This window comes from Grampus griseus (assembly GCF_964374135.1).
Source record: "Grampus griseus genome assembly, chromosome: 12".
Taxonomy (NCBI): domain Eukaryota; kingdom Metazoa; phylum Chordata; class Mammalia; order Artiodactyla; family Delphinidae; genus Grampus; species Grampus griseus.
In genome coordinates, this window is record NC_139006.1 from 15,841,076 (window position 1) to 15,867,581 (window position 26,506).

A 26,506-nucleotide genomic window follows, 5' to 3' on the forward strand; every position below is an offset into this window, starting at 1 on the left:
AAGCTCAGTAGTTGTGGCGCATGGACTTAGTTGCCCCGCAGCATGTGGGATCTTAGTTCCCTGACCAGTGGCTGCAATATGTTATATTTCCACAGCAGTGTATGAGGTTTCCTATTTCTCAACATTCACTTGCTATTGTCTTTTTATTATAGCCATCCTAGTAGGTGTGAAATGTCATCTCGTGATTTTAATTTGTATTTCCCTGGTGGCTTATGATGTTGATCATCTTTTCATGTGTATTAATTATTCGTATTATTTTGGGGAGAAATCTCTAATTTAAAACCTTTGCCCGAGAATTCCCTTGCAGTCCAGTGGTTAGGGTTTGATGCTTTCACTGCCAGGGCCCGGGTTTGATCCCTGGTTGGGGAGCTAAGATCCCACAAGCCGTGAGGTGCAGCCAAAAAAACAAAAAACGAAAAAACAAACCTTTGCCCATTTTTAAATTGGGTTGTGTTATTGAGTTGTAGGAATTCTTTATATATTCTGCATAAAAGCCCCTTATTAGATATATGGTTTACAAATACTTTCTCCTATTCTGCAGGTTGTCTTTTTTACTTTCTTGATGGTATCCTTTGAAGCAGTAAAGTTTCTAATTTTGAAGAAGACCAATTTATCTATGTTTTTCTTTTGTTGTTTGTGCTTTTGTTGTCATATCTAAGAAGCAATTGCCTAATAATTCTTTTGATGTCCCATTAATTTTTTAAATTACCTTTCCCTGTTTTCCCATTGACCAGTTTCCTGTTAAGAGTACTGTATGTGTTAAGAGTGAGAACTATGATCAGACTGACTGAGTTTGAATGTTGGTGTCACCACTTGATAATTCTGTAACCAGAGGGAAAATGACACAACTTCTTTAAGCCTCAGTTTCTTCATCTGTTAAATAAGAATAATACTTCTTACCTCAAAGGTTGTGTTGAGGATTAAAATGCTTACAGAGAAAGCACTTGATAATTGGTAGCTATTATTACTAGAAATTTTCTTTAAGTACTATTTTTACTTAAATTAAAATACTTTACTACGTAGGTGTTTTTCTTGACTTTGTATCCACTGCAGTAACTTGCTCATGGTAGAAGTTTAATGAATATCTGTTAACTGAAATTGATATATAATATATAGTAGTAGCCCATTACATTGAGAACTGAGATGTGTTTGAGCTTGCTAAGGAGCTAAGTAAAAAGAAAAGACAAAACTGAAAATAAATTTCACCCAGTTCATCATTTGGGCTTGGGTTAGCCCTTGTAGAAAAGGAAATGGGAGAATTATGATTCCAAAGACACTTCAAAGGGGAACAGTGCTAAATATACAGAAGGGAGGGGCTTAATTTAGAGAGAAAAATAGAAAAGTAAACCCCCAAATGTTGGTTGGTGGCATAAGACATTTTAGAATAGATGCCAAAAGAGAAAAGTTCTCTTGTCAAGAGCAGCAGACTGATTTGCTATGGTTGTTCTCTGAACAATCTGAGATTTGTTCTTGACTGAGACAAGAGTCCTTTGTCCAAAAGCATTCTCTTATCACTTGGTGAGACTGTCATTAGTCCCCTCACCCTTATTAGATAGACACATGATTAGAGGCCTCAAAAGACTCCCTAAGATTTTATGGTAGGGATTTCTGATCCAGAAATATACTGGTATTTTAATTTGTTTATCTAATAATGTAAGCAAAGTGATTAGAGCCTACCTCTACTTAACAATGTCCTGTATTCCACTGCACATGATATTCTTAATTTCATATGAATAAATGAATAATATATTTAAATTACTCAAGCCATGCAAATGATCTAATTTATGTTATCAATAAATATTTGTAAAATGTATGAGTGTATGGTTAGATGAAAGATAAATGGTTATGTAAATGAAACCTTCTTCCTTCTGCTTTCTCCTTCCCCCAGTTTTTGTCCAAATTTTATCAGTTCTTCCAAATAATGTTCAAATGCCAATCAGTGTATATTATTTTTGTGTACAGATTATTTGAGATTTGGTATTCAAGCTGTTTTTCCTACTATATTATAAGCTCCTGGAAGTCTGGGTCTGATCTTTTTTGTCTTTATATTTTCCATAACACAGCATTTTACACAAAGTTGATATATAAACATAAGCATATTCAATGAATTGTATAATTTAGTAATATATTTACATTTATAAATGTAATATTACTACAAATATAATATTACAAATATTATATAATATTACATTTATTATATTTATGGTGGGAATTTTGGTACAGAATATTTAAGAAAACATTCGTATTATGAGACATTAATAACTCTTTCTCTTCACACCTTTTCCAGATATTACTAAAAACTTACTGATTGAGTAAATATATAGTCTGTCTTCCCCAACACAGGCTTCTGTCCCTAAACAGGACAGGTTTCAAACAGACCTCCCTTCTTCCCTATTTTTCTCTCCCTTTTTTCTATTCTATTTCTCTCTTGCAGCTCTATTTACCTTTTCATGGTAACTCATTCTCTGTACTTTTTATTAGTCCTACATCTTGCCCCTTTTTACAATTCCTAATGCTTTTTAGAACTTTGTTTCCTTGTCACCTGCTCTTTCTATTTTTGTTCTTTCTGCTTGGCTTTCTCCTCCACTTGTCGCTACTTTCTCTCCTTGCCCTCAAGATTCGGGGCAGGATTGGGTAGGGAGGAGCCCAGCTGGGTTAAGGGTGGAGCTACCTGTTTACTGCTTGGGATTCAGAACCTGACCAGGAAGGATCAGGCTGCTTGAATTTAGCTGAGGCTGAAGTCCGTATGGCCTGCCTACTGGAGGCTAGCATTTTGGAGGATAATTGGAACTTGGTGAGACTAGAAGCAGCCCCTCTCTTCGTTTTTCAATCCCCCTTCCTTCCTCCCTGTTCTGTATTTTTCACTCACAGCATCTCTTTCCATACTAACTTTTCTTCTTCCTTTTCCCCTGTTGCTTACTATTCTGTTTTTTCTGTCTGTCTAGCTCTCTGTCAGTTAACTTTATTTAATATTTGTTTGCCTTTACTGTTACCCATTCTTTCCACATATCTGTCTGTTCTCTCTTAAAAATTTAACTTTTTCTACCTCTTTTCCATTTTATTCTTCCCTTTATTAATTTTCTCATCCAACTCTCTTTTTTTCCTTCAGTCATTTTCTATCCACCTGTCTGTTCTTTTTATCTTACTGTTTCCCAGCAATGTAGCAATAAGGGAGGAAGAAAGGAGCCACCCTGGCTTTCCAGGGGCCTATTCACCCTTTTTACTCATTCTCAGACTTGTAGAGTGTTTTGATTAGGCACTGAAGAGTTTGTGCTTTGCACAGATAGTTAACAAACAGTGAAATTAGAGAAAGGTTGAATATTAAATTTAAAAGGCTTAATTTTATTCTTACTTTCTCTTTTTATTTAGTTATTTCCTGCAATACAGTGGATACAGTTTGTTATGGCTACTCTGAGGTAAGTTTATTTAACCTCATGTAATGTGACTGTTTGAACTAGTATAACTAGCAAAACTGGAGACAAGCAAAACTGGAGAATTCTGAAGTGTCTATAGATATATTTTTTCCCTGGGGATTTGCTTTTACTCATTAGTTAGAAATGCTGTTCTTTACCATGTTGACATTATCTGATTAATAAAATGTAATAACATCAACAACAATAATAACAAAAAAAAACAGATTGAAGGGTAACATCTGAAAATCAAAGGACAATTTGGTCAACAGGATTGATTTGCAAAATCAGTTGTGAAGTGCTCACTTTGTTAGCACATATACTAAAAATTGTAATGATACAGAGAAGATTAGCATAGCCTCTGCTTAAGGATGACACATAAATTCGTGAAGCATTCCATATTTTTAAAACATTTATGCAGTTTATTTTACATCAATTATATGTCAATAAAGCTGTAAAAAAAAGTAGCAAAAACAAAGGAGCCCCAATTGTCCTGTTTAATGATAGTCTTTTATCTCTGCCAGTGTTATAGGTTCAAGTTCACTTATTGCCTATGCTGTATTCCAGAACATACAGAAATCTCCAGAGGTGAGCAGTCTCTTTCTGTGTTGGATTTGAACTTTTTGTGACTTAGCCTTTGAAATAAAAAAGAAAGGTGTCCCCTATAAATGATGGAATAATGCTATGACTTGCTTGTAAATTTGTCGTTTTGATATAATACATTGAGATATTTTAGACATTGCCCCAAAGGTCTCCCTTTTCTTTTAGGTAGTTATTTTAATTATAATTTTGAATACTGAGGAATTGACTAAATGTGGATTAGTGGATAAATGTAGATTTTTGGGGGGTATGCATTAATTATTAAAGTCAAAGAAACAGAGTATTGTTTGAAGCCTATATTCATTCTAAGCATGGTAGGGTCCTGCCTAGAGGTGAGTTTTCTGATGTTCATATCTTGGTAAAATTGCTGGTGGGGCTGGAAATAGTTCAAACACTGCTATACAAAAGGTATTTATTTTGCTGTTCTGGCTTTCTAGGCAATTACAATTTAATGGTGAAAATAGGACAAAAATACATCCTATGTAAAACTATTCATACCGAAAAAGTCAAGTCAAAAAGCTTCCTTTTATTGAGGTATAATTGACAAATAAAAATAGTATATACTTAAGGTATTAAAAAAAAATCAATCAGGGAGTTCTCTGGTGACCTAGTGGTTAGGATTCTGGGCTTTCACTGCTGTGGCCCAGGTTCAATCCCTGGTCCCACAAGCTGCATGGTGTGCTCCCCCCCAAAAAAAAAGATTTTAAGAAAAATGTAACAAAACTGTTTTTCTAATCAGGCCAAGTGGCACAAAATTAAGCAAAATGTAGTTTAGGACATGTATGAGAGAGCTTTTGTAAAGTGGAAAATGACACATTTAGCTTAGCTATGGCTAAGGTCTCATAGCTAGTAAGTGTTAGAGCTAGAAGTTGAGGCAGACTTGTCTTGTTCCAAAGCTTCTTCTCACATACACTTTTAAACCACTGAAATATAATGTCTAATGAAAAGAGAATTTTGAATTTCAGAGGTAGAATGTGACTATGTAAGTAAAACTAGAAAGTAGAAGTCTTGATACTGTATTGTCAATTGCCTGCCAAAGTAATCTTAGGCCACACATCTTCCTGTGATGTGGATTTCCCTAATGTTTCTTTCCTGAATGTTTGTTGAAATTTGAGTTCAGATGTGGTTAAGTTAATAAAGTATAAGTTACGTTGTGGAGAGAGGTAAGCAGAGATTCTCAGTACTACTGACCTTTTGGGCTAGATGGTTATTTGTTATGGGTGGCTGTCCTGCATCTTAGGATATTTAGCAGACTTTACCCAATAGATGTAGCAGCAACCTTCCTCACCCAGTTGTGAGAACCAAAAATATCTTCAAATACTGCCAAATGTCTTCTGAGAGAGGCAGTCACTCCTGGTTGAAAACCACTGCTCTAGGGTGACCTCTGCCATAACAGTGGGTTAGAGCTTTATAAAGATGTAGGGTCTGGTTTGGCCTGGGATGTGACCTTTAATTTCTCTGGCTTCGGTTCTCATACCTTTCACATAACCAGAGCCTGAAGGACCTTAGTAATCATTAATTCAGTGGTTCCTACACATTCTGCTTTTTTGGCATAGGGAAGATTCCAATTTTTCCACCTTAAAAATGTCAGCCATGCTCCACCGTTTTCCTTTATTTCTTCATCAGATAACATTTTTAACAGCATAAACACATGGAAGGCATAATCTGAAAAAGACAAAAATTATTAAATTAATGATTATAGTAAATTGGAGAAATCCATGGGAAATCTTTGAGGGGACTAGCTGATTAGACAGTAACTCAGAGTAACTCAGAGAGGCAACCTTAAGAGAGAAGAAAGTAACCCAGGCCAGCCAGTGTTAAAAAAAAAAAACACGAGGCAGATATACTTTGCTGCACTTGTGTGAAGTGCACTTCATTTCCTTGTGAAGGTCACTTTTGATATTCTTTGTAACTTGATTTCACTAGAAATATCAGGAAGCAGGGTTTGGAAGAGTATAAATATGAGTTGCTTTAGGTGTTTTACCTTACCAGGTTAGACATGGACCCAGGACCTCCTTAGGGAAAGCCTTTCACACAATGCATTCCGTCCCTGCACCTTACTTTGCTCTTGATTTAAATGAAACAAGTACAAATATATTTAAAGTTTTTGCTTTCATATTTAGGATCATGTTTTAAGCTTTTTCTTCTTATTACCATGCACTATGCTGATTGTATTTTTATTTATTTTAATTTAAATTTTTTTTTAATTTTTAAAATTTTATTTATTTATTTTTTTTGCGGTACGCGGGCCTCTCACTGTTGTGGCCTCTCCCGTTGCGGAGCACAGGCTCCAGACGCGCAGGCTCAGCGGCCATGGCTCACGGGCCCAGCCGCTCCACGGCACGTGGGATCTTCCTGGACCAGGGCACGAACCTGCGTCCCCTGCATCGGCAGGCGGACTCTCAACCACTGCGCCACCAGGGAAGCCCTAATTTTTTTATTAAAAAAAATATTTTTGGCTGCGCTGCACAGCATGTGGGATCTTAGTTCCCCAGCCAGGGATCAAACCTGTGCCCCCTGCAGTGGAAGCATGGAGTCTTAACCACTAGACTGCCAGGGAAGTCCCTTTTTAAAAATTTTTTATTGTTTGTATTTTTCTTAAAGCATGACCTGTATCATACATTTCTCTGTATTACCTTTGACACAGTATCTTGTTAAACATAGAAGGGGTGAAATCTTTTTTAATTTCAATACTAGGTGCTCAGTTAAGTTTTGTTGTTTAATTGATTGATTTTATCTCCTGTTACTACAACTCATGATTTTCCAACCATGAGTGAAAGTATATAAACCTCTTTTTATCCTTTATTTCTGTGCCAAAGACCTTAGGTGTGTTTTAATGGCCAACAGTTCCCTATATATAAGGCTATTTGTTGACTCAATGACCATAATTATGTTCTTGCTCACAAAAGCTGCTTGGCCGCCTTTCTGCTCCAGAGTTTATTTTGTATTCAGTTTTAATTTTTCACCCATTAACAGTTATAAACTTGTGATAGGTCATAGACCAGTAAAATCTATGAATATGCCACCTGGCTGGAACCTTAACAGGCTTCCTTGTAGCAAAGGATATATGTTGTTAAAATAATTGTATCTGATATTTAGTAAATACAGTTTAAAATATTATTTCACTTGTTTTTGCTTGTGTTAGCCAAAGCAGCTTGACCATTTATCCCTATTAGCAAGGTATTAGCATCTTAACTTTCCTCTCATTTGGAAGAAAAGTATGAGAAAAATTCCCTTTTGTACAGTTGAGGAGATTAGTTCTTATATCAGGTAGTATCTGTTGATAACTTAGTAATTTTTTTGCAGGGGGGGCACATCCCAGGGACCGGGCCAGCCTGTGGGCCCAGTGGTGGGGGCACCAAAAATTTTTAACTTTACTTTTTTACTGTGAGATATACCAGCCATGGTTTAGAAGGCATAAAACTCATGTGTGCTATATAATGGATGGCTATAAACCAAACCTGGGACAAGAAATAGGAATCGCTCATATCCCCAAACATTCCTACTGTGCTCCTTCCCAATCACAACCTCACCTCTAGCAGTAACTACTATCCAGATTTTTGCTTAATCATTTCTTGGCTTTTATGTATAGTTTTACCAGTAATGTATATATCCCTAAACAATTTAGTTTTGCATTTTTGAACTTGACATAAATGGGATAATACTATTTTTTGGTATGTATTGCTTTGTGATTTGCTTTTTTCCCTCAGTATCACTTCTGAGATTTGTCCATGGCGTTGTGTGCATACAGCTCTGGTTCATTTCTTTTTCACTGATGCTTAGCATTCTATATTATGAACATACCACAATATATCTATCTGTACTGCTATAAACAATCTTGTACATGTCTTCTGATGCACACATGCAAAAATTTCTCTAGTGATTTTACCTAATAACAGAATATAGGATATTCATATCCCCTAGATAGTGCCAGACTTTTTCCAAATAGTTGTGCCAGCAGTGTATGAAATGTCCTATTGCTTCATGTTCCTGTTAATATTTGATATTGTCAGACTTTAAAAATTTTTGCCATGGGTGTGTAATTTTCATCCCATTGTAGATTGATTGATTTATTGACTTTTGTTCTCCTTATAGTTTTAATTTTTTAATTTCCTTGATTACTGATGGGGTCAGGCATATTTTCACATTTTTACAGCCACTTGGATTTCTTAAGTACCTGTTCAAATCTTTTGTCCATTTTTTTTCTATTGGTTTTTCTTATTGCTCTGTAAGAGTTTTTGTTTGCTTTGTTTTTTAAAAGTAAATTTTATTTATTTATTTGTTTTTGGCTACGCTGGGTCTTTGTTGCTGCCCGCAGGCTTTCTCTAGTTGCGGCGAGCGGGGGCTACTCTTCACTGTGGTGCACGTGCTTCTCATTGCAGTGGCTTCTCTTGTTGCCGAGCGTAAGCTCTAGGTGTGCGGGCTTCAGTAGTTGTGGCACGTGGGCTCAGTAGTTGTGGCACGTGGACTCTAGAGCACAGGCTCAGTAGTTGTGGCACACGGGCTTAGTTGCTCTGCGGCCTGTGGGATCTTCCCAGGACAGGGCTCAAACCCATGTCCCCTGCATTGACAGGCGGATTCTTAACCACTGGACCACCAGGGAAGTCCGTGCTTTGTTTTTAATATTGTTTCGATACTGGTCCTTTGTTAGTCATATGTGTTAACAAATATCTTCTCCCACTTTGTGGCATGTCTTTTCACTTTCTTTATGGTGTCTTTTGACACAGACATTTTTCATTTGAATGTGGGCAAATTTTTCAACTATTTCTTTTAGATCTTTTTGTGTTTTGCTTAGGAAAAACTTTCCCTAACCAGTAATTAAAGACATTGTCCTATATTATCTTAAAAAAAACCTTTATAAATGTTGTCTTTCACGTTTAGGCCTTTAAACTACTTGGGACCGATTTTTGAGCATGTGAGGTAGAAAGTAGGGGCCCAATTTAATTTTTATCCATATGGATACCCAGTTGTTCTAGTATCACATTTTGAAAAGACTGTTCTTTCTCCATTCATCTAAAAAGCCACCTCTATCATATATCAGTAGTTTATAGGGGCTTCCCTGGTGGCGCAGTGGTTAAGAATCCACCTCCCAATGCAGGGGACATGGGTTTGAGCCCTGGTCTGGGAAGATCCCATATGCTACGGAGCAACTAAGCCTGTTCGCCACAACTACTGAGCCTGCGCTCTAGAGCCCGTGAGCCACAACTACTGAGCCCACGTGCCACAGCCACTGAAGCTCACTTGCCTAGAGCCCATGCTCCGCAACAAGAAAAGCCACCACAATGAGAAGCACACGTACTGTGATGAAGAGTAGCCCCTACTTGCTGCAACTAGAGAAAGCCCACGTGCAGCCAAAAATAAATAAATAAATAAACTTATTTTTAAAAAAACGTTTATATATATATGCTTAGGCTTGTTTTGGGCTCTCTGTTCTGTTCCATTGGTCTATTTGTCCATCTCTGGGCTAGTCCACTGCATCTGCTTTATATTGTGTCCAGCTTTATGTTGTTTTGGTATGTGTAGGACAAGTCCTCCTTCTCCTTTTTCTTCGAGTGTCATAGTTAACTTGATATTTTGTATTTCAGTATCAGATTTAGAGCCAACTTTGTCAAATTCCACAAGAAGATATGTTGATACATAATTGAGATTGCATTTAATCTGTGTATCACTTTAAGGAGAACTGACATTTTCATAACATTGGATCTTACAGTCCATGAGCATGGTATATTTCTTCACCTTAGATCTTTGGTATCTTTCAATAAACATATTATAATTTTCTCTACAGAGGGGCCAAAACTATTTTCAGGAGAGTGGGATTGGGGAGGCCAAAAGGAGAAGGATACTAAAAATGAGAAAGACAGACTTCAGCAATGTAGATAGAAATTGAAAGACAACATATACAATTCATGCTGATATTTTTCTCCGCCTTGACTTTCATTGATATGAAAACCTGTAAAATGAATAAGGTCTTAGGATCTAGTACATAACATGGTGATAATAGTTGATAACACTATTGTACAGTTGAAATTTGCTCAGAGAATAGAACGTACATGTTCTCACACACATATGCAAAAAGGTAAATATGTGAGGTGATGGATGTGTTCATTAACTTGAGGGAAATCCTTTCACAATGTATATGTACATCAAATCATCACATATACTTTATCTTGCAGTTTTATTTGGCAATTATACTTCAATAAAGAAAAAAAGAAAAATGCAAATTAAACTCTATGAAGATTAAAAAAAACCTGTTTTCATTTTCTTTGAGTTCTCAACCATATCCTAAAACACTCAGGTGATAATCTCATTTTTTTTTTTTTTTTTTTTTTTTTTTTTTGTGGTACGCGGGCCTCTCACTGTTGTGGCCTCTCCCACTGCAGAGCACAGGCTCCGGATGCACAGGCTCAGCGGCCATGGCTCACGGGCCTAGCTGCTCCGCGGCATGTGGGATCTTCCCAGACCGGGGCACGAACCCATGTCCCCTGCATCGGCAGGTGGACTCTCAACCACTGTGCCACCAGGGAAGCCCCTCATTTCTTATTGTTAGAAGATGTTGACTGTGCAGCTAGAGCAGTTAAAATTTCCCATTTGTGGTATGTCTCCATCACAGAATTTCTCATCTTTTCACTCTTTCCTTGAGGAAGAATTTCCAATGCTAATACTTCCATGAATAGTCTGGTTCCAGAACAGTTGGGATAGTTGTGATTACAGATTACTTCCTACCTGGAGTATTCCTTTATATTCCCCAGTCAACCAATAGCAGAGGCCCCAGAAAAATTACGCCCAGATTTCTACTAGAAGGGTAAAACATAAAAGTAATTAATTGTTACATTCTCCTGTCTATATCATTTTTGAAATTATGAATTTTATTCCTTTACAGATAAGGCCACTCATTTATCTGAGCTTCTCTGACCTCCTCCTGGGGATATACTGGCTCATTGAGGCACTTCTCTATGGAACTTCAGCAGCCAATAAGGACATCGTCTGCTATAACTTGCAAGCAGTTGGACAGGTGAGTGCTTCTAGATTGTGATAGTACCTTGTACGAAAGGCACACGCTTATTTAAATAAGAAGCAAAGATAATCCATCCTGGGAAGCAGGACCCTTTTGTTTATTGTTATACTTTGAAACATAGCTTTTATTGTTTTTCCCCATTAAAAAACTACTTATTTATTACAGAAAATTTGGGAAATTCAGAGAAGCAGAAAGATAATTAAAATCACCCAGATATAATCATTCTTTAATATTTTATGTATATTATATATTTCCAGTCTTCTTCTCTTTAGGTATATGCATTTTAGAACAAATAACACATTAATACTTTTGGTAATCTGCTTTTATTATTCAACATAGTGTGACCATATTTCCATGTAATGGAATATATTTCTACATCTTTTGAGATCATTGCATGTTTTTTATTACATTAATAAACATTAACTTTTGGAAATACTACATATGATTATATATGAGTTATATATCTTTCATAGATTTTATCAATGGATTCACCCACATAGTACCATCAGTATATAATGTTTCTGAGACTTGGGATGTGAAAAAAGTAGAGGTTAATATGCAGTCTGTACTCACTGCTGGATGCTTCCTCTGGGATTTGTTACTAGAGGGGAAATTTGTTTCAATGTAGTAGGAAAATACTAATATGTAGTTAGTGGTATGAAATCCATGTACTAATATGTTACCTATCTTATATAAATTTATTTATTTTTTTAAACACGTGTGTGGGTTTTGTTTTTTAATTTTTATTTATTTATTTTTGGCTATGTTGGGTCTTTGCTTCTGTGCATGAGTTTTCTCTAGTTGCAACGAGCGGGGGCCACTCTTCATTGTGGTGTGCGGGCCTCTCACTGTCATGGCCTTTCTTGTTGCAGAGCACAAGCACCAGACGCGCAGGCTCAGTAGTTGTGGCTCACGGGCCTAGTTGCTCCGCGGCATGTGGGATCTTCCCAGACCAGGGCTCGAACCCGTTTCTCCTGCATTGACAGGCAGATTCTCAACCACTGCGCCACCAGGGAAGCCCCCGTGTGTGGGTTTTTAAAAATTATTTATTTATTTATTTTGGCATTGGGTCTTCGTTGCTGTGCGCAAGATTTCTCTAGCTGTGTCGAGTGGGGGCTACTCTTCGTTGCAGTGTGCAGGCTTCTCATTGCTATGGCTTCTCTTGTTGCGGAGACAGGCTCTAGGCACACGGGCTTCAGTAGTTGTGGTATGCAGGCTCAGTAGTTGTGACACACGGGCTTAGTTGCTCCGTGGCATGTGGGATCTTCCCGGACCAGGGCTCAAACCCGTGTCCCCTGCATTGGCAGGCAGATTCTTTTTTTTTTTTTTTTTTTTTTCGCGGTACACGGGCCTCTCACTGTTGTGGCCTCTCCTGTTGCAGAGCACAGGCTCTGGACGCTCAGGCTCAGTGGCCATGGCTCACGGGCCCGGCCGCTCTGCGGCATGTGGGATCTTCCCAGACCAGGGCACGAACCTGTGTCCCCTGCATCAGCAGGCGGACTCTCAACCACTGCGCCACCGGGGAAACCCTATAAAGTGTATTTTTTAACCACCTATGTGATGTTTATTAGGCCAGGATTCATTGTGTTATTATTGTAATATCAAGTGTTTTTTAAATCACAGGTGCTTGGTACAGATGTCATAAATAAAGCTCAGGGACTGAGATTATGCTAAAAAACTTAAGCCTTTTGATATTCAGGGTTAACTTGGCAGATTCAGGAGAATATACTATATAAATAATTCTTAGTGAATGTCTAAATTATTCTTTAGAAAAGAAAAAAATGTCCAGTTTCTTCCAGATTAAAGTAAAACTTTTAATATTCCCCGTTGCATTTCCTCCTGATAAATTCTGCCAGTTTGGAGGGAAAAAAAATAGTATTTTACGTGGCTCTTTTCTTTTTTGTTGTTGTTGTCCAATGTTCTCTCTTTTTTAAAAATTGAAGTATAGTTGATTGACAGTGTTGTGTTAATTTCTGCTGTACAGCAAAGTGATTCAGTTATACATGTATATACCTATTCTTTTTCATATCCTTTTCCATTATGGTTTATTACAGGATATTGAATATACTTCCCTGTGCTATATAGTAGGACCTTGTTGTTTATCTATTTTATATACAGTAGTTTGTATCTTCTATTCCCAAACTCCTAATTTATCCCTCCCCCACCCCCTTTCCCCTTTGGTAGCCATAAGTTTGTTTTCTATGTGTGTGAGTCTATTTCTCTTTCATAAATAAGTTCATTTGTGTCATTTTAGATTCCACACAAATTTGGTATCATATAGTATTTGTTTTTCTCCTTCTGACTTACTTCATTTAGTAAGATAATCTCTACGTCTATCCACGTTGCTGCCAATGGCATTATTTTATTCTTTTTTATGACTGAGTAGTATTCCATTGTGTATATATACCACATCTTCTTTATCCATTCATCTGTCAATGGACATTTAGGTTGCTTCCATGTCTTGGCTATTGTAAATAGTCTTGCTGTGAACATTTGGGTGCATGTATATATATTTTTTTTTTTTTTTTTTTTTTGCGGTACGTGGGCCTCTCACTGTTGTGGCCTCTCCCGTTGTGGAGCACAGGCTCCAGACGTGCAGGCTTAGCGCCCATGGCTCACGGGCCCAGCCCCTCTGCGGCATGTGGGATCTTCCTGGACCGGGGCACGAACTCGTGTCCCCTGCATTGGCAGGCGGACTCTCAACCACTGTGCCACCAGGGAAGCCCTGCATGTATATTTTTAAATTAGAGTTTTGTCCAGATATATGCCCAGGAGTGGGATTGCTGGATGATATGGCAACTCTGTTTTTAGTTTTTTAAGGAACCACCATACTGTTTTCCATAGTGGCTGCACCAGTGTATATTCCCACCAACAGTGTAGGAGGGTTCACTTTTCTCCGTACCCTCTCCAGTATTTGTTATTTGTTGACTTTTTAATGATGGCCATTCTGATCTGTGTGAGGTGGTACCTCATTGTAGTTTTGATTTGCTCTTCTCTAATAATTAGCAGTGTTGAGCACATTTCCATGTGCCTGTTGGCCATCTGTGTGTCTTCTTTGGAGAAATGTCTATTTAGGTCTTCTGCCCATTTTTTGAATGAGTTATTTGGTATTTTGCTATTGAGTTCTATGAGCTGTTTGTATATTTTGGATTAATCCCTTGTCAGTCGCATCATTTGCAAATATTTTCTCCCATTCTGTGGGTTGTATTTTCATTATGTTTATGGTTTCCTTTGCTGTGCAAAAGGTTTTAAGTTTGATTAGGTCCCATTTGTTTATTTTTTTGTTTTTATTTTTTTTGCCTTGGGAGACTGACCTAAGAAAACATTGTTACGATTTATGTCAGTGAATGTTTTGCCTATGTTCTCTTCTAGGAGTTTTATGGTGTCATATCTGATATTTCAGTCTTTAAGACATTTTGAGTTTATTTTTGTGTAGGGGGTAAGGGAGTGTTCTGACTTCACTGATTTACATGTCGGCTGTCTAGCTTTCCCAACACCACTGGCTGAATTATACACTGCATTGTATATTCTTGCCTCCTTTGTTGAAGATTAATTGACTGTAGGTGTGTTGGTTTATTTCTGGGCTCTCTGTTCTGTTCCATTGATCCATGCATCTGTTTTTGTGCCAGTACCACACTGTTTGTTTGCTATAGCTTTGTAGTATTTTCTGAAGTCTGGAAGGGTTATGCCTCCAGCTTTGTTCTTTTTCCTCAGGATTCCTTTGGCAATTCTGGGTCTCCTGTGGTTCTATAGAAATTTTAGGATTATTTGTTGTAGTTCTGTAAAAAATGTCATGGGTAATTTGATAGAGATTGCATTAAATCTGTAGATTGCTTTGGGTAGTATGGCCATTTGAACAATATTAGTTCTTCCGATCGAAGCACATGGGATATCTTTCTATTTCTGTGAATCATCTTCAATTTCCTTTATCAGTGTTTTATAATTCTCAGTATATAGGTCTTTCACCTCCTTGGTCAGGTTTATTCCTAAGTATTTTATTGTTTTTTTTGATGTGACTTTAAACGGGATTGTTTTCTTACTTTCTCTTTCTGATACGTCATTGCTTTTTTTTAAAACAGATGAACACTTTATTTACTTATTTATTTATTTATTTATGTCCACATGTTGCTTCTGGCATCTTAGTTCCCCAACCAGGGATTGAACCCAGGCCCTCAGCAGTGAAAGTGCAGAGTCCTAACCACTGGACTGCCAGGGAATTCCCGATACTTCATTGTTAGTGTAAAGAAATGCAACAGATTTCTGTATGTTAATCTTGTATCCTATACCAAGAGTTGCTTCTTCCTAGTCCTGAAAGTGGATTCAGTTTATCTCTCTACTTGGCAAGGTTTCAGAACCTCATTTTTGATACTTTCCTATGGAGAAATATGTTTGATAAGGCAGAAACTTCTCTTGACAAGATAGGTTGACTGTGCTGATCTGTCGAGGCATTAGTGCCTCCTCCCAAAATTGGTCAGAAATTGCCTAGATGTTCTGTTCCAGATGTTTGGCTAGTTATAGGAAAGCCAGAGCTGGTCAGAGAGAATTAACTCAATACAGCCACAGCACCCTTATGCCACTTCACTGAACTGGAACAGAAGAAATCAATCATTTACCAAAAGCTAACAGGCCCAGGAGAGCCGATGAGAAGATAAAATATGCTCCAGCTGTACAATCCATTAGAAAAGAAATAGTAGAAAGTACACTGAATCAGAGATTAGGAAATCTTGGTCAATATCAAACCAGAACTGCATTGTATATAGTTCAACACCTCTTTTTTTTTTTTGCCGTGCCGCACGGCTTGCGGGATCTCAGTTCCCTGACCAGGGATTGAATCCTGGCCACAGCAGTGAAAGCCAGGAATCCTAACCACTAGGACACCAGAGAACTCCCTCAACACCTCTTTTAAGAGTTAAGGTTCTAACCACCCAGTGAGACCTCTCTTGTCTCTGAAGTCTCTTTTTAAACTGAATAGCACTGAAGCCTGAAACTTTCCAAGTCTGGCTTAAGTATAGTTTTCCACCAGCCCTAGGTAAACAGGCAGAGCCATTTTCTTTTCCTTTTTTTAAATTTTAATTTTATATTGGAGTATAAGTGATTTACAATGTCATGTTAGTTTCAGGTATACAGCAAAGTGATTCAGTTATACATATACACATATCTATTCTTTTTCAAATTCTTTTCCTGTCTGTCATACAGAGTGAAGTAAGTCAGAAAGAGAAAAACAAATATCATATGTTAATGCATATATGTGGAATCTAGAAGAATGGTACAGATGAACCTATTTGCAGGGCAGGAATAGAGACGGATGTAGAGAGTGGATATGTGTACACGGCAGGTGGGAATGGGGGTGGGATGAATTGGGAGATTGGGATTGATGTTTATACACTACCATGTGTAAAATAGATAGCTAGTGGGAACCTGCTCTATAACACAGGGAGCTCAGCTTGGTGCCTTGTGGAGACCTAGATGGGTGGCATAGGGGTGGGTGAGAGGGAGGTCCAAGTGGGAGGGGATATATGTATACATATAGCTGATTTACTTCGTTGTACAGCAGAAACTAAGACAACATTGTAAAACAACTATACCCCAATTTAAAAAAATATTTTCCCATATAGGTTATTACGGAGTATTGAGTAGAGTTCCCTTTATATATAGTAGTGTGTATATGTTAATCCTAACCTCCTAATTTTTCTCTCCCCCCATCTTTCCCCTTTGGTTATCATAAGTTTATTTTCTAAGTCTCTGAGTCTGTTTCTGTTTTGCAAATAAGTTCATTTGTATCATTTTTTTTTTTACATTTCACATATAACTGATAGCATATATTTGTCTTTCTCTGTCTGGCTTATTTCACTTAGTGTGATAATCTCTAGGTCCATCCATGTTGCTGCAAATGGCATTATTTCATTCTTTTTATGGCTGAGTAATATTCCATTGTATATATGTACCACATCTTCTTTATCCATTCCTCTGTCAATGGACATTTAGGTTGCTTCCATGTCTTGGCTACTGTCAATAGTGCTGCAGTGAACATAGAGATGCATACATCTTTTGGAGGTTAATCTCTTGTCAGTCACTTCATTTGCAAATATTTTCTCCCATTCTTTGTGTCGCCTTTTCGTTTTATGATTTCTTTTGCTGTGGAAAGGATTTTAAGTTTAATTAGGCCCCATTTGTTTATTTTTGTTTTTATTTCCGTTACTCTAGGAGACGAATTGAAAAAGATTTTGCTGCAATTTATGTCAAAAAGTGTGCTGCCTATGTTTTCCTCTAGGAGTTTTATAGTATCTGGTCTTACCTTTAGGTCTTTAAACCATTTTGAGTTTATTTTTGTGTATGGTGTTAGAAAATGTTCTAATTTCATTCCCTTACAGTAGCTGTCCAGTTTTCCCAGCACCACTTATTGAAGAGACTATCTTTCCTCCATTGTATATTCTTGCCTCCTTTGTCATAGATTAATTGACCATAGGCGTGTGGGTTTATTTCCAGGCTTTCTATTCTGTTCCATTGATCTATAAGTCTGTCTTTGTGCAATACCATAGTATTTTGGTTACTGTAGCTTTATAGTATAGTCTGAAGTCAGGGAACCTGATTCCTCCAGCTCCGTTTTTCTTTCTCAAGATTGCTTTGGCTCCTTAGGGTCTTTTGTGTTTCCATACAAATTTTAAGATTTTTTTGTTCTAGATCTGCAAAACATGCCATTGGTAATTTGATAGGGATTGCATTGAATCTGTAGATTGCTTTGGGTAGTATAGTCATTTTCACAATATTGATTCCTCCAGTCCAAGAGCATGGTATATCTTTCCATCTGTTTGTGTCATCATTGATTTCTTTCATCAGCATCTTATAGTTTTCAGAGACAGGTCTTTTGCCTCCTTAGTAGGTTTATTCCTAGGTATTTTATTCTTTTTGATTTGATGGTAAATGGGATTGTTTCCTTAATTTATCTTTCTGACCTTTCACTGTTAGTGTATAGAAATGCAACAGATTTCTGTGTATTAATTTTGTATCCTGCAACTTTATTGAATTCATTGATGAGCTCTAGTAGTTTTCTCGTAGCATCTTTAGGATTTTCTATGTATAGTATCATGTCATCTGCAAATAGTGACAGTTTTACTTCTTCTTTTCCAACTTGGATTCCTCTTCTTTCTTTTCCTTCTCTGATTGCCATGACTAGGACTTCCAAAACTATGTTGAATAAAAGTGGCGAGAGTGGACATCCTTGTCTTGTTCCTGATCTTAGAGGAAATGCTTTCAGCTTTTCACTGTTGTGTATGATGTTAGCTCTGGGTTTGTCACATATGGCCTTTGTTATGTTGAGTTATGCTCCCTCTATGCCCACTTTCTGGAGAGTTTTTATCATAAATTGATGTTGAATTTTGTCAAAAGCTTTTCCTGCATCTATTGAGATGATCATGTTTTTTATTCTTCAACTTGTTAATGTGGTGTGTCACATTGATTGATTTGAGAATACTGAAAAATCCTTGCATCCCTGGGATAAATCTCACTTGATCATGGTGTGTGATCCTTTTATTGTATTGTTGGATTCGGATTGCTAGTACTTAGTTGACGATTTTTACATCTATGTTCATCAGTGATATTGGTCTACGATTTTCTTTTTTTGTGGTATCTTTGTATGGTTTTGGTATCAGGGTGATGGTGGCCTCATAGAATGAGTTTGGGGGTGTTCCTTCCTCTGCAATTTTAAAAAATAGTTTCAGAAGGATACGTGTTAACTGTTCTCTAAATGTTTCATAGAATTCGCCTGTGAGACCATCTGGTCCTGGACTTTTGTTTGTTGGGAGTATTTAAATCACAGTTTTAATTTCAGTACTTGTGATTGGTCTGTTCATATTTTCTGTACCTTCCTGTTGAGTCTTGGGAGATTGTACCTTTCTAAGAATTTGTCCATTTCTTCTAGGTTGTCTATTTTATTGGCATAGAGTTGCTTGTAGTAGGCTCTTATGATCAAAGGATCATTTCTGTGGTGTCCATTGTAACTTCTCCTTTCTCATGTCTAATTTTATAGATTTGAGCCCTCTCCCTTTTTTTCTTAATGAGTCTGGCTAACAGTTTATCAATTTTATTTATCTTTTCAAAGAACAAGCTTTCAGTTTCATTGATCTTTTGTATTGTTTTCTTCATCTCTATTTCATTTATTTCTGCTCTGCTCTTTAGGATTTTTTCCTTCTATTAACTTTGGGTTTTCTTTGTTCTTCTTCCTCTAGTTGCTTTAGGTGTAAGTTAGCTTGTTTATTTGAGATTTTTCTTGTTTACTGAGGTAAGGTCGTATTGCTATAAACTTCCATCTTAGAACTGCTTTTGATGTGTCACATAGGTTTTTTTTTTTTTGCAAAAAAAAAAAAACCCCAGGTAAGATTTATTTACACAACACTGTAAAGCAACTATACTCCAATTAAAAAAAAAGATTTATTTAACGTGGTAGGCGTGCTTGCCTGTTCATAAGTTCATTCCAGTCTGGAACACAGGAGAATAATGCTACTAGCATATCTGCTGCACCATTTAATCCATTCCTGTCCTTTACTTTTAACTGGGTTAAGACTGAAAATCCTAGTTCACACAAACTAGTTGTTGTGAATGGTAATAATAGCGGGATACTCTTTCGACTTATCAAAGGGAAGTCTTCCTTTATCTTAATCCAAAATGCTGATAAACTTAGTGTTTTATAATCATTCTTCAATGTATATGAAGAACTGAGCTGCAATAATTCATTTTCTTCTTCAGGCACCAAGTTTAACTCAATTATTGATTCTAGGTTTCAAAAAGCAAACGGATCTTTTATGCAACAATTCTGTCTTAATGTTTCAAATTTCTCTTCTGGGAATAAATGGTTAAAAGTTTGACATAGAGAAGTGAGATGCAACAATATCTCTAGTTTTATTTCTTCCAAAATGTTTTCATTAACAACATTCTCTTCAATGTGCTGCAAAAACCTTGGAAACATGTAGTAGCTAGGACGGTTGCTTTTAAGCCTCACTTGCCACAACAATAATGCCTTCTGGAGTCCTTGGATACGTTCGGCATGTTGGAATATATCACTGTTTTTCCCCTGTAGCTTTAAACGTAGTTCATTAAAGATTCCAAAAATATCAGTTAAATATGGCAGTTTCGTTACCCAAATATCATCCTCAAAAATAGTTGCCAAATGAGATTTCTTTTCAATGCGAAAAACGTGGATCTCATTCCTGAGTTCGTAAACGCTGCCTAGTATTTTCCCTTGTGACAACCAACGAACTTTGGTATGATACAGTAAGTGGGTATAATTAGCTCCAGTCTCCGAATAAAATGTTTCAAGAATTCGGCTATTTAGTGAGCTTCCTTTAATAAAGTTAACAACTTTCACTGCATTTTTCAGTACTTCCATGAGCTTCTGTGGAATCTCTCTGGACGCTAACGCTTCACGATGTATAAAACAGTGACTCCACGCAGCACTAGTAACTTGTAGCAATTTTTTAATTACTCTGCTCTGTTTTCCAGTTATGTTTGCTGTTCCATCACTTGTAATTCCTTTGAAGTTTTTCCAGTTTAATTTATACTGACCAACAATGCACCTTTCTAATTCTGTGAAAATATCTAATCCACTTAGGTGTGAGGTTAAGTTTAAACAACACAAAAAATCCTCCATAAAATCACCTTGCCACGCATATCTGACATAGACTAAAAGTGCTGTGCAGCTTCCAGTATCCGTGATTTCATCAAGCTGGATTGCAAAGTCTATTGCCGACTGTAACTGAGTAATAAGCATTGCCTCTAAATGTTCGGCAACCGTACAAATTTGAAGAGATACTGTGTTATCACTAGGAATAGTGTTTACTTTATCAGCAGATTTATAGTAAAAAATTGTATGCACCATATCCAAACATGCTGGAAGAATAATTTTTTCAGCATCTGTGTGAGCCATGTTCTCTTTTGCCACATGATATGCAACTAAATATGATGATAATAATGTTTTCTCACTAACAGTAGTAGAGCAACTAAGAAATTGTGTTGATGACTTTATATCTATTTTCTTTCTTTGAAAGTATTCAAGAGGCTTATCAATAAGTTCAGCATGCTGTGTTTCTAAGTACCTTTTTAATTTTGAAGGTTTTAAGCTTTCATTTGCAAGAATATTATTACAAATAACACACTGAAGACTGTCATTTTCAAAGGGTTTTTCACTTTTGATAAAACCATATTTTAAATAATCTTCATTATAATGTCTTGCAGTTACGTTTTTCTTTTTGAAATGTGGCTCAAACGAAGTTGATGTTTGCAGATTAGAGTCAACATTTTTCTCAGTATTGTCACTATTCATACTTGGAGATCCAGCTGTAGAACTTGAACATGTTTCTGCATATTTCACGTCATTATTCCTCTTTCTTTTAAAAAAGAAATGATCCATTTTAAAAGCAATTTTGAAAAGAGGCAGTTATAATATTTGCCATTAACTATAATTGCCATTCATGTATATATATATATATATTTTTTTTATAGCCTAGATAACATCTTTCCAAAAAATGCAGTTTGCAGCTGCATCTCAGTGGAACATCTCAGACTTTATATCCAGTTGCAAGTCATGGTAATATATAAACTAGATTGCACATCAACCTGTTATTATGAAAACCAAATAAGACATCAGCAGACAAATGATTGAAAAACCATTTCTTAGGCAATCAATGTACATTCTATTCCTCATATCCCCTCCATCAAATATCTTTCCACATATTGAAACTGACCTTAGTATTCCTTGCAAGGTGTAAAATTCTGGGAAAGGATTCATGCAAAGCACTCTGATATTTTTTATTTTGTTTTTAAAAATGTTCATTGTGACTCACAAAATTGATTTCATGACCTACTAAATGGGTCACATGCATAATGTGAAAAACACTGATATAGAGACGTTTTCCTCTTTTGTGTTACTGGGTTGACTACGTCTGCTTGATGATCAAAGAAGCTAGCTGATCTGCTAAACTGTTAGCTTATACAGGAACTTTCTTGAAGTCGTAGGTATATATCATTCCTGATTTTCTTTCCTGATACTTTTTTTTTTTTTTTTTTTTTTGCGGTATGCGGGCCTCTCACTGTTGTGGCCCCTCCCACTGCGGAGCACAGGCTCCGGACGCGCAGGCCCAGCAGCCATGGCTCACGGGCCCAGGGGATCCTCCTGGACCGGGGCACGAACCCGTGTCCCCTGCATCAGCAGATGGACTCTCAAACACTGTGTCACCAGGGAAGCCCCCCGATACTTTTTGATGGGAAGGGTTTTTAAGAGTTTCAGTATGGTCTGATCTCGTGAGGTTCCAATGAGGTTTTCCATGGCTAGGTCAACTATAAGGTTGGAGCTGGTGACATATTTTTAGAACTGTCTTGGAATGCATCCTTGACATCCAGCCCAGCACCGTGAACCTCGCGCCTTGCCTGCCGACCCGTGGTGCCTTGCCCCCCACTCCCTGCACAACACCACTTCCACTCTCACCTTGGCGCCCAGAGAAATGCTGCTTCCAGCCAGAGAAGGGCTGGCTCCATCGCATAGGTTTTGGATCATCATGCTTTCATTTTCATTTATCTCTAGGGTTTGTTTTTGTTTTTGTTTTTGTTTTGCGGTACGCAGGCTTCTCACTGTTGTGGCCTCTCCCGTTGCGGAGCACAGGCTCCGGACGCGCAGGCTCAGCAGCCATGGCTCACAGGCCCAGCCGCTCCGCGGCATGTGGGATCTTCCCGGACCGGGGCATGAACCCGTATCCCCTGCATCGGCAGGCGGACTCTCAACCACTGCGCCACCAGGGAAGCCCTCTAGGTATTTTTTTTATTTCCTCTTTGATTTTTTCAGTGATCCATTGATTGTTTAGTAGCATATTTTTAGCCTCTACATGTTTGTGTTTTCTGCAGTTTTTTTTTTTCTTCTAGTTGATTTCTAATCTCATAGCATTGTGGTTGGAAAAGATGCTTGATATGATTTCAGTTTTCTTAAATTTACTGAGGCTTGCTTTATGGCCTAGCATGTGATCTGTCCCGGAGAATGTTCCATGTGCAGTTGAAAAGAATGTGTATTCTGCTGCTTTTGGATGGAATGCTCTATTAATATCATTTAAGTCTGTCTGGTCTAGTGTGTCATTAAAGGCCTGTGTTAGCTTATTTATTTTCTGTGTGGATGATATGTTCTTTGATGTAAGTGGGATATTTCAGTCCCTCACTATTATTGTGTTAGTGTCAATTTCTCCTTTTCTGGCTCATTTGGTGGGTGCATATATATTTACAATTGTTATATCTTCTTCTTGGATTGATCCCTTGATCATTATGTAGTGTCCTTCTTTGTCTCTTGTAACAGTCTTTATTTAAAGTCTATTTTGTCTGATATGAGTATTGCTACTCCACCTTTCTTTTGCTTTCCATTTGCATGGAATACATTTTTCTATCCCCTCACTTGCTGTCTCTATGTGTCCCTGGATCTGAAGTGGGCCTCTTGTAGACAACATGTATACGGGTCTTGTTTTTTGTATCCATTCAGCCAGTCTGTATCTTTTGGTTGGAGCATTTAATCCACTTACATTTAAGATAATTACCAATATGTATGTTCTTATTGCCATTTCATTAACTGTTTTGGACTTGTTTTTGTAGGTCTTTTTCCTTCCCTTCCTCTATTGTTCTCTTCTCTTGTGACTTGATGACTATCTTTAATGTTGTGTTTGGATTCCTCTTTCTTTTTAGTGTGTACATCTATTGTAGATTTTTGGTTTGAGCTTACTAGGAGCTTTTGATATAGTAGTCTATGTATATAAAAGATTGTTCTAAGTTGCTGGTCTCTTTATTTCAAATAAATTTCCAATATCCTGCATTTGTACTCTCCTCTTCTCACGATTGCTGGCTTTGTTTATGGATGATTTCCTAACTTTATGTTTCCATTTACTGGTGAGATTTCCCATTTGTAGTTTTCTTATTTCTAGTTGTGGCTTTTTCTTTTCCACCTAGGTAAGTTCCTTTAGCATTTGTTGTAAAGCTGTTTTGGTGGTGCTGAATTCTCTTAGCTTTTGCTTGTCTGTAAAGCTTTTGACTTCTCCCTTGAATCTGAATGAGAGCCTTGCTGGGTAGAGTATTCTTGGTTGTAGGTTTTTCCTTTTCATCACTTTAAATATATCATGCCACTCCCTTCTGGCCTGCAGAGTTTCTGCTGAAAAATCAACTTATAACCTTATGGGGATCCCCTTGTATGTTATTTGTTGCTTTTCCCTTGTTGCTTTTAATATTTTCTCTTTTTCTTTAATTTTTGGTTAGTTTGATTACTGTGTGTCTCAGCATGTTCCTCCTTGGGTTTATCCTGTATGGGACTCTCTGTGCTTCCTGGACTTGAGTGAGTGTTTCGTTTCCCACGTTAGGGAAGTTTTCAGCTATTATCTCTTACAATATTTTCTCAGGCCCTTTCCCTCTATCTTCTCTGGGTCCCCTATACTGCAGATGTTGGTGTGTTTAATGTTGGTCTCTCAAGCTGTCCTCATTTCTTTTCATTCTTTTTTCTTTAGTCTGTTCCATGTCAGTGTTTCCACCATTCTGTCTTCCAACTCACTTACCTGTTCTTTTGACTCATTTATTCTGCTATTGATTCCTTCTACTGTATTTTTCATTTCAGTTATTGTATTGTTCAACTCTGTTTGTTCAGTATATCTTGTAGCTCTTTGTTAAACATTTCTTCTATCTTCTCCATCTGTGCCTCCATTCTTTTTCCGATATCTTGGATCATCTTTACTGTCATTACTCTGAATTCTTTTTCAGGTAGATTTCCTATCTCCACTTCACTTAGTTTTTCTTCTGGGGTTTTATCTTGTTCCTTTGTCTGGAACATATTCCTCTGCTGTCTCATTTTGTCTGACTTTCTGTGTTTGCTGCCTCTGTTCTGCAAGTTGCAAGATTGTAGTTCCTCTTGCTTTTGGTGTCCGCCCTCTGGTGGGTGAAGCTGGTCTAAGAGGCTTGTGCAGGCTTCCTGGTGGGAGGGACTGGTGCTTGCCCACTGGTGGGTGGAGCTGGATCTTGTCTCTTTGGTGGACATGGCCATTTCAAGGGGTGTGTTTAGACATGGCTGTGGGTTCAGGAAGACTTAGGCAGCCTGTCTGCTGATGGGTGGGGCTGCATTCCCACCCTGTTGGTTGTTTGGCCTGAGATGTCCCAGCACTGGAGCCTATAGGCTGTTGGGTGGGGCCAGGTCTTGGTGTCAAAATGGCAGCCTTCAGGAGAGCTCATACCAATGAATATTCCCCATTACCACCTGTGTCCTTGTCCCCATAGTGAGCCACAGCCACCCCTGAAAGGAGAACTGCCTTTTTCTTCCCTTACCTGATTGGAATCCAGTGGAAAAGGGTGGATTGAGAGACCCTCGTTTCTTCCCTTTTCACCTGTCTATAGAGTGGAAATTTCCATTCAGAGTCATTTTTTTTTATATAGCCAGTCTGGATCTTCTGATAATCCATTACTGTTTACCTGTTTAACTTGAGAGCACACCCAGGCATCAGTTTTACAGAATCAGAGTTTCCTAGCACTACTTATGAGATCATAACTAGTTAGTTAGTTAAGAGATCACCTTGAGTCTGGTACCATAGCTAAATTTCTCCTTAGACAAATTCAGATGAAAATATTTTAAGTAGGTCTTTAGGACCTAACCTTCACCTTTACCACTACTCAGTAAGAATTGTTTAAGAATACTTTCTATTTTCTCCACTTTTGAGCTGGGAATTAGATGATATAATTGTTCTATTATTACATTAAAAAGCTAAAGGAAAACTTTCTCTACTCACAACATTTCTGACACCAAATGTGTTGTTCCCAACCAACCAGTTCCTCAATTCTCCAGACACCAAGTGAGTATCCTACAGTTCAGGTCTGACACTAACTACCTGGAGTTAGCACAGATCCCACAGGTTAAGGGCTTAGTCCCACAAGACTGGTCTCCACTTCAGACACCAATTGCAAGAAGTGGGTGCCCAAGTTACCCTCTCTTCTGTCCAACTTGGCTACAAATCACGGTTCCCATGACCCCATCCTAAGGTTTGGTAATTTGCTATTAATAATACAATTATAATGGCTCACAGAACTCAGGGAAATACTTAACATTTACCAGTTTATTATAAAGAATATAATGAAGGACACAGATGAATAGCCAGATGAAGAGAGAGATACGGGGACTTCCCTGGTGGTGCAGTGGTTAAGAATCCACCTGCCAATGCAGGAAACATGGGTTTGAGCCCTGGTCCAGGAACATCCCACATGCTGCAGAGCAACTAAGCCTGTGTACCACAACTACTGAGCCTGCGCTCTAGAGCCCATGAGCCACAACTACTGAGCCCGCTTGCCGCAACCACTGAAGCCCATGCACCTAGAGCCTGTGTTCTGCAACAAGAGAAACCACAGCAATGAGAAGCCTGCCCACTGCAACAAATGGTAGCCCCTGCTCACCGTAACTAGAGAAAGCCTGTGCGCAGCAACGAAGACCCAG

At 37.8% G+C, this 26,506-nt stretch overlaps 1 protein-coding gene across 1 annotated transcript in view; it reads left to right on the forward strand.

The window, feature by feature from the left end:
* Positions 1-2,754: 2,754 nt before the first annotated feature.
* The window catches only part of TMEM116 (transmembrane protein 116), a gene marked incomplete at its 3' end in the record, with an annotated part of 73,808 nt that continues 50,056 nt past the window's right edge, over positions 2,755-26,506 (forward strand). The window contains exons 1-4 of the mRNA XM_082667924.1: positions 2,755-2,794; positions 3,370-3,416; positions 3,935-3,998; positions 10,891-11,022. Coding sequence (XP_082524050.1) covers positions 3,403-3,416; positions 3,935-3,998; positions 10,891-11,022 — 210 coding nt within the window. The 5' untranslated portion in view covers positions 2,755-2,794; positions 3,370-3,402. The remainder of the gene's footprint in view (positions 2,795-3,369; positions 3,417-3,934; positions 3,999-10,890; positions 11,023-26,506) is intronic.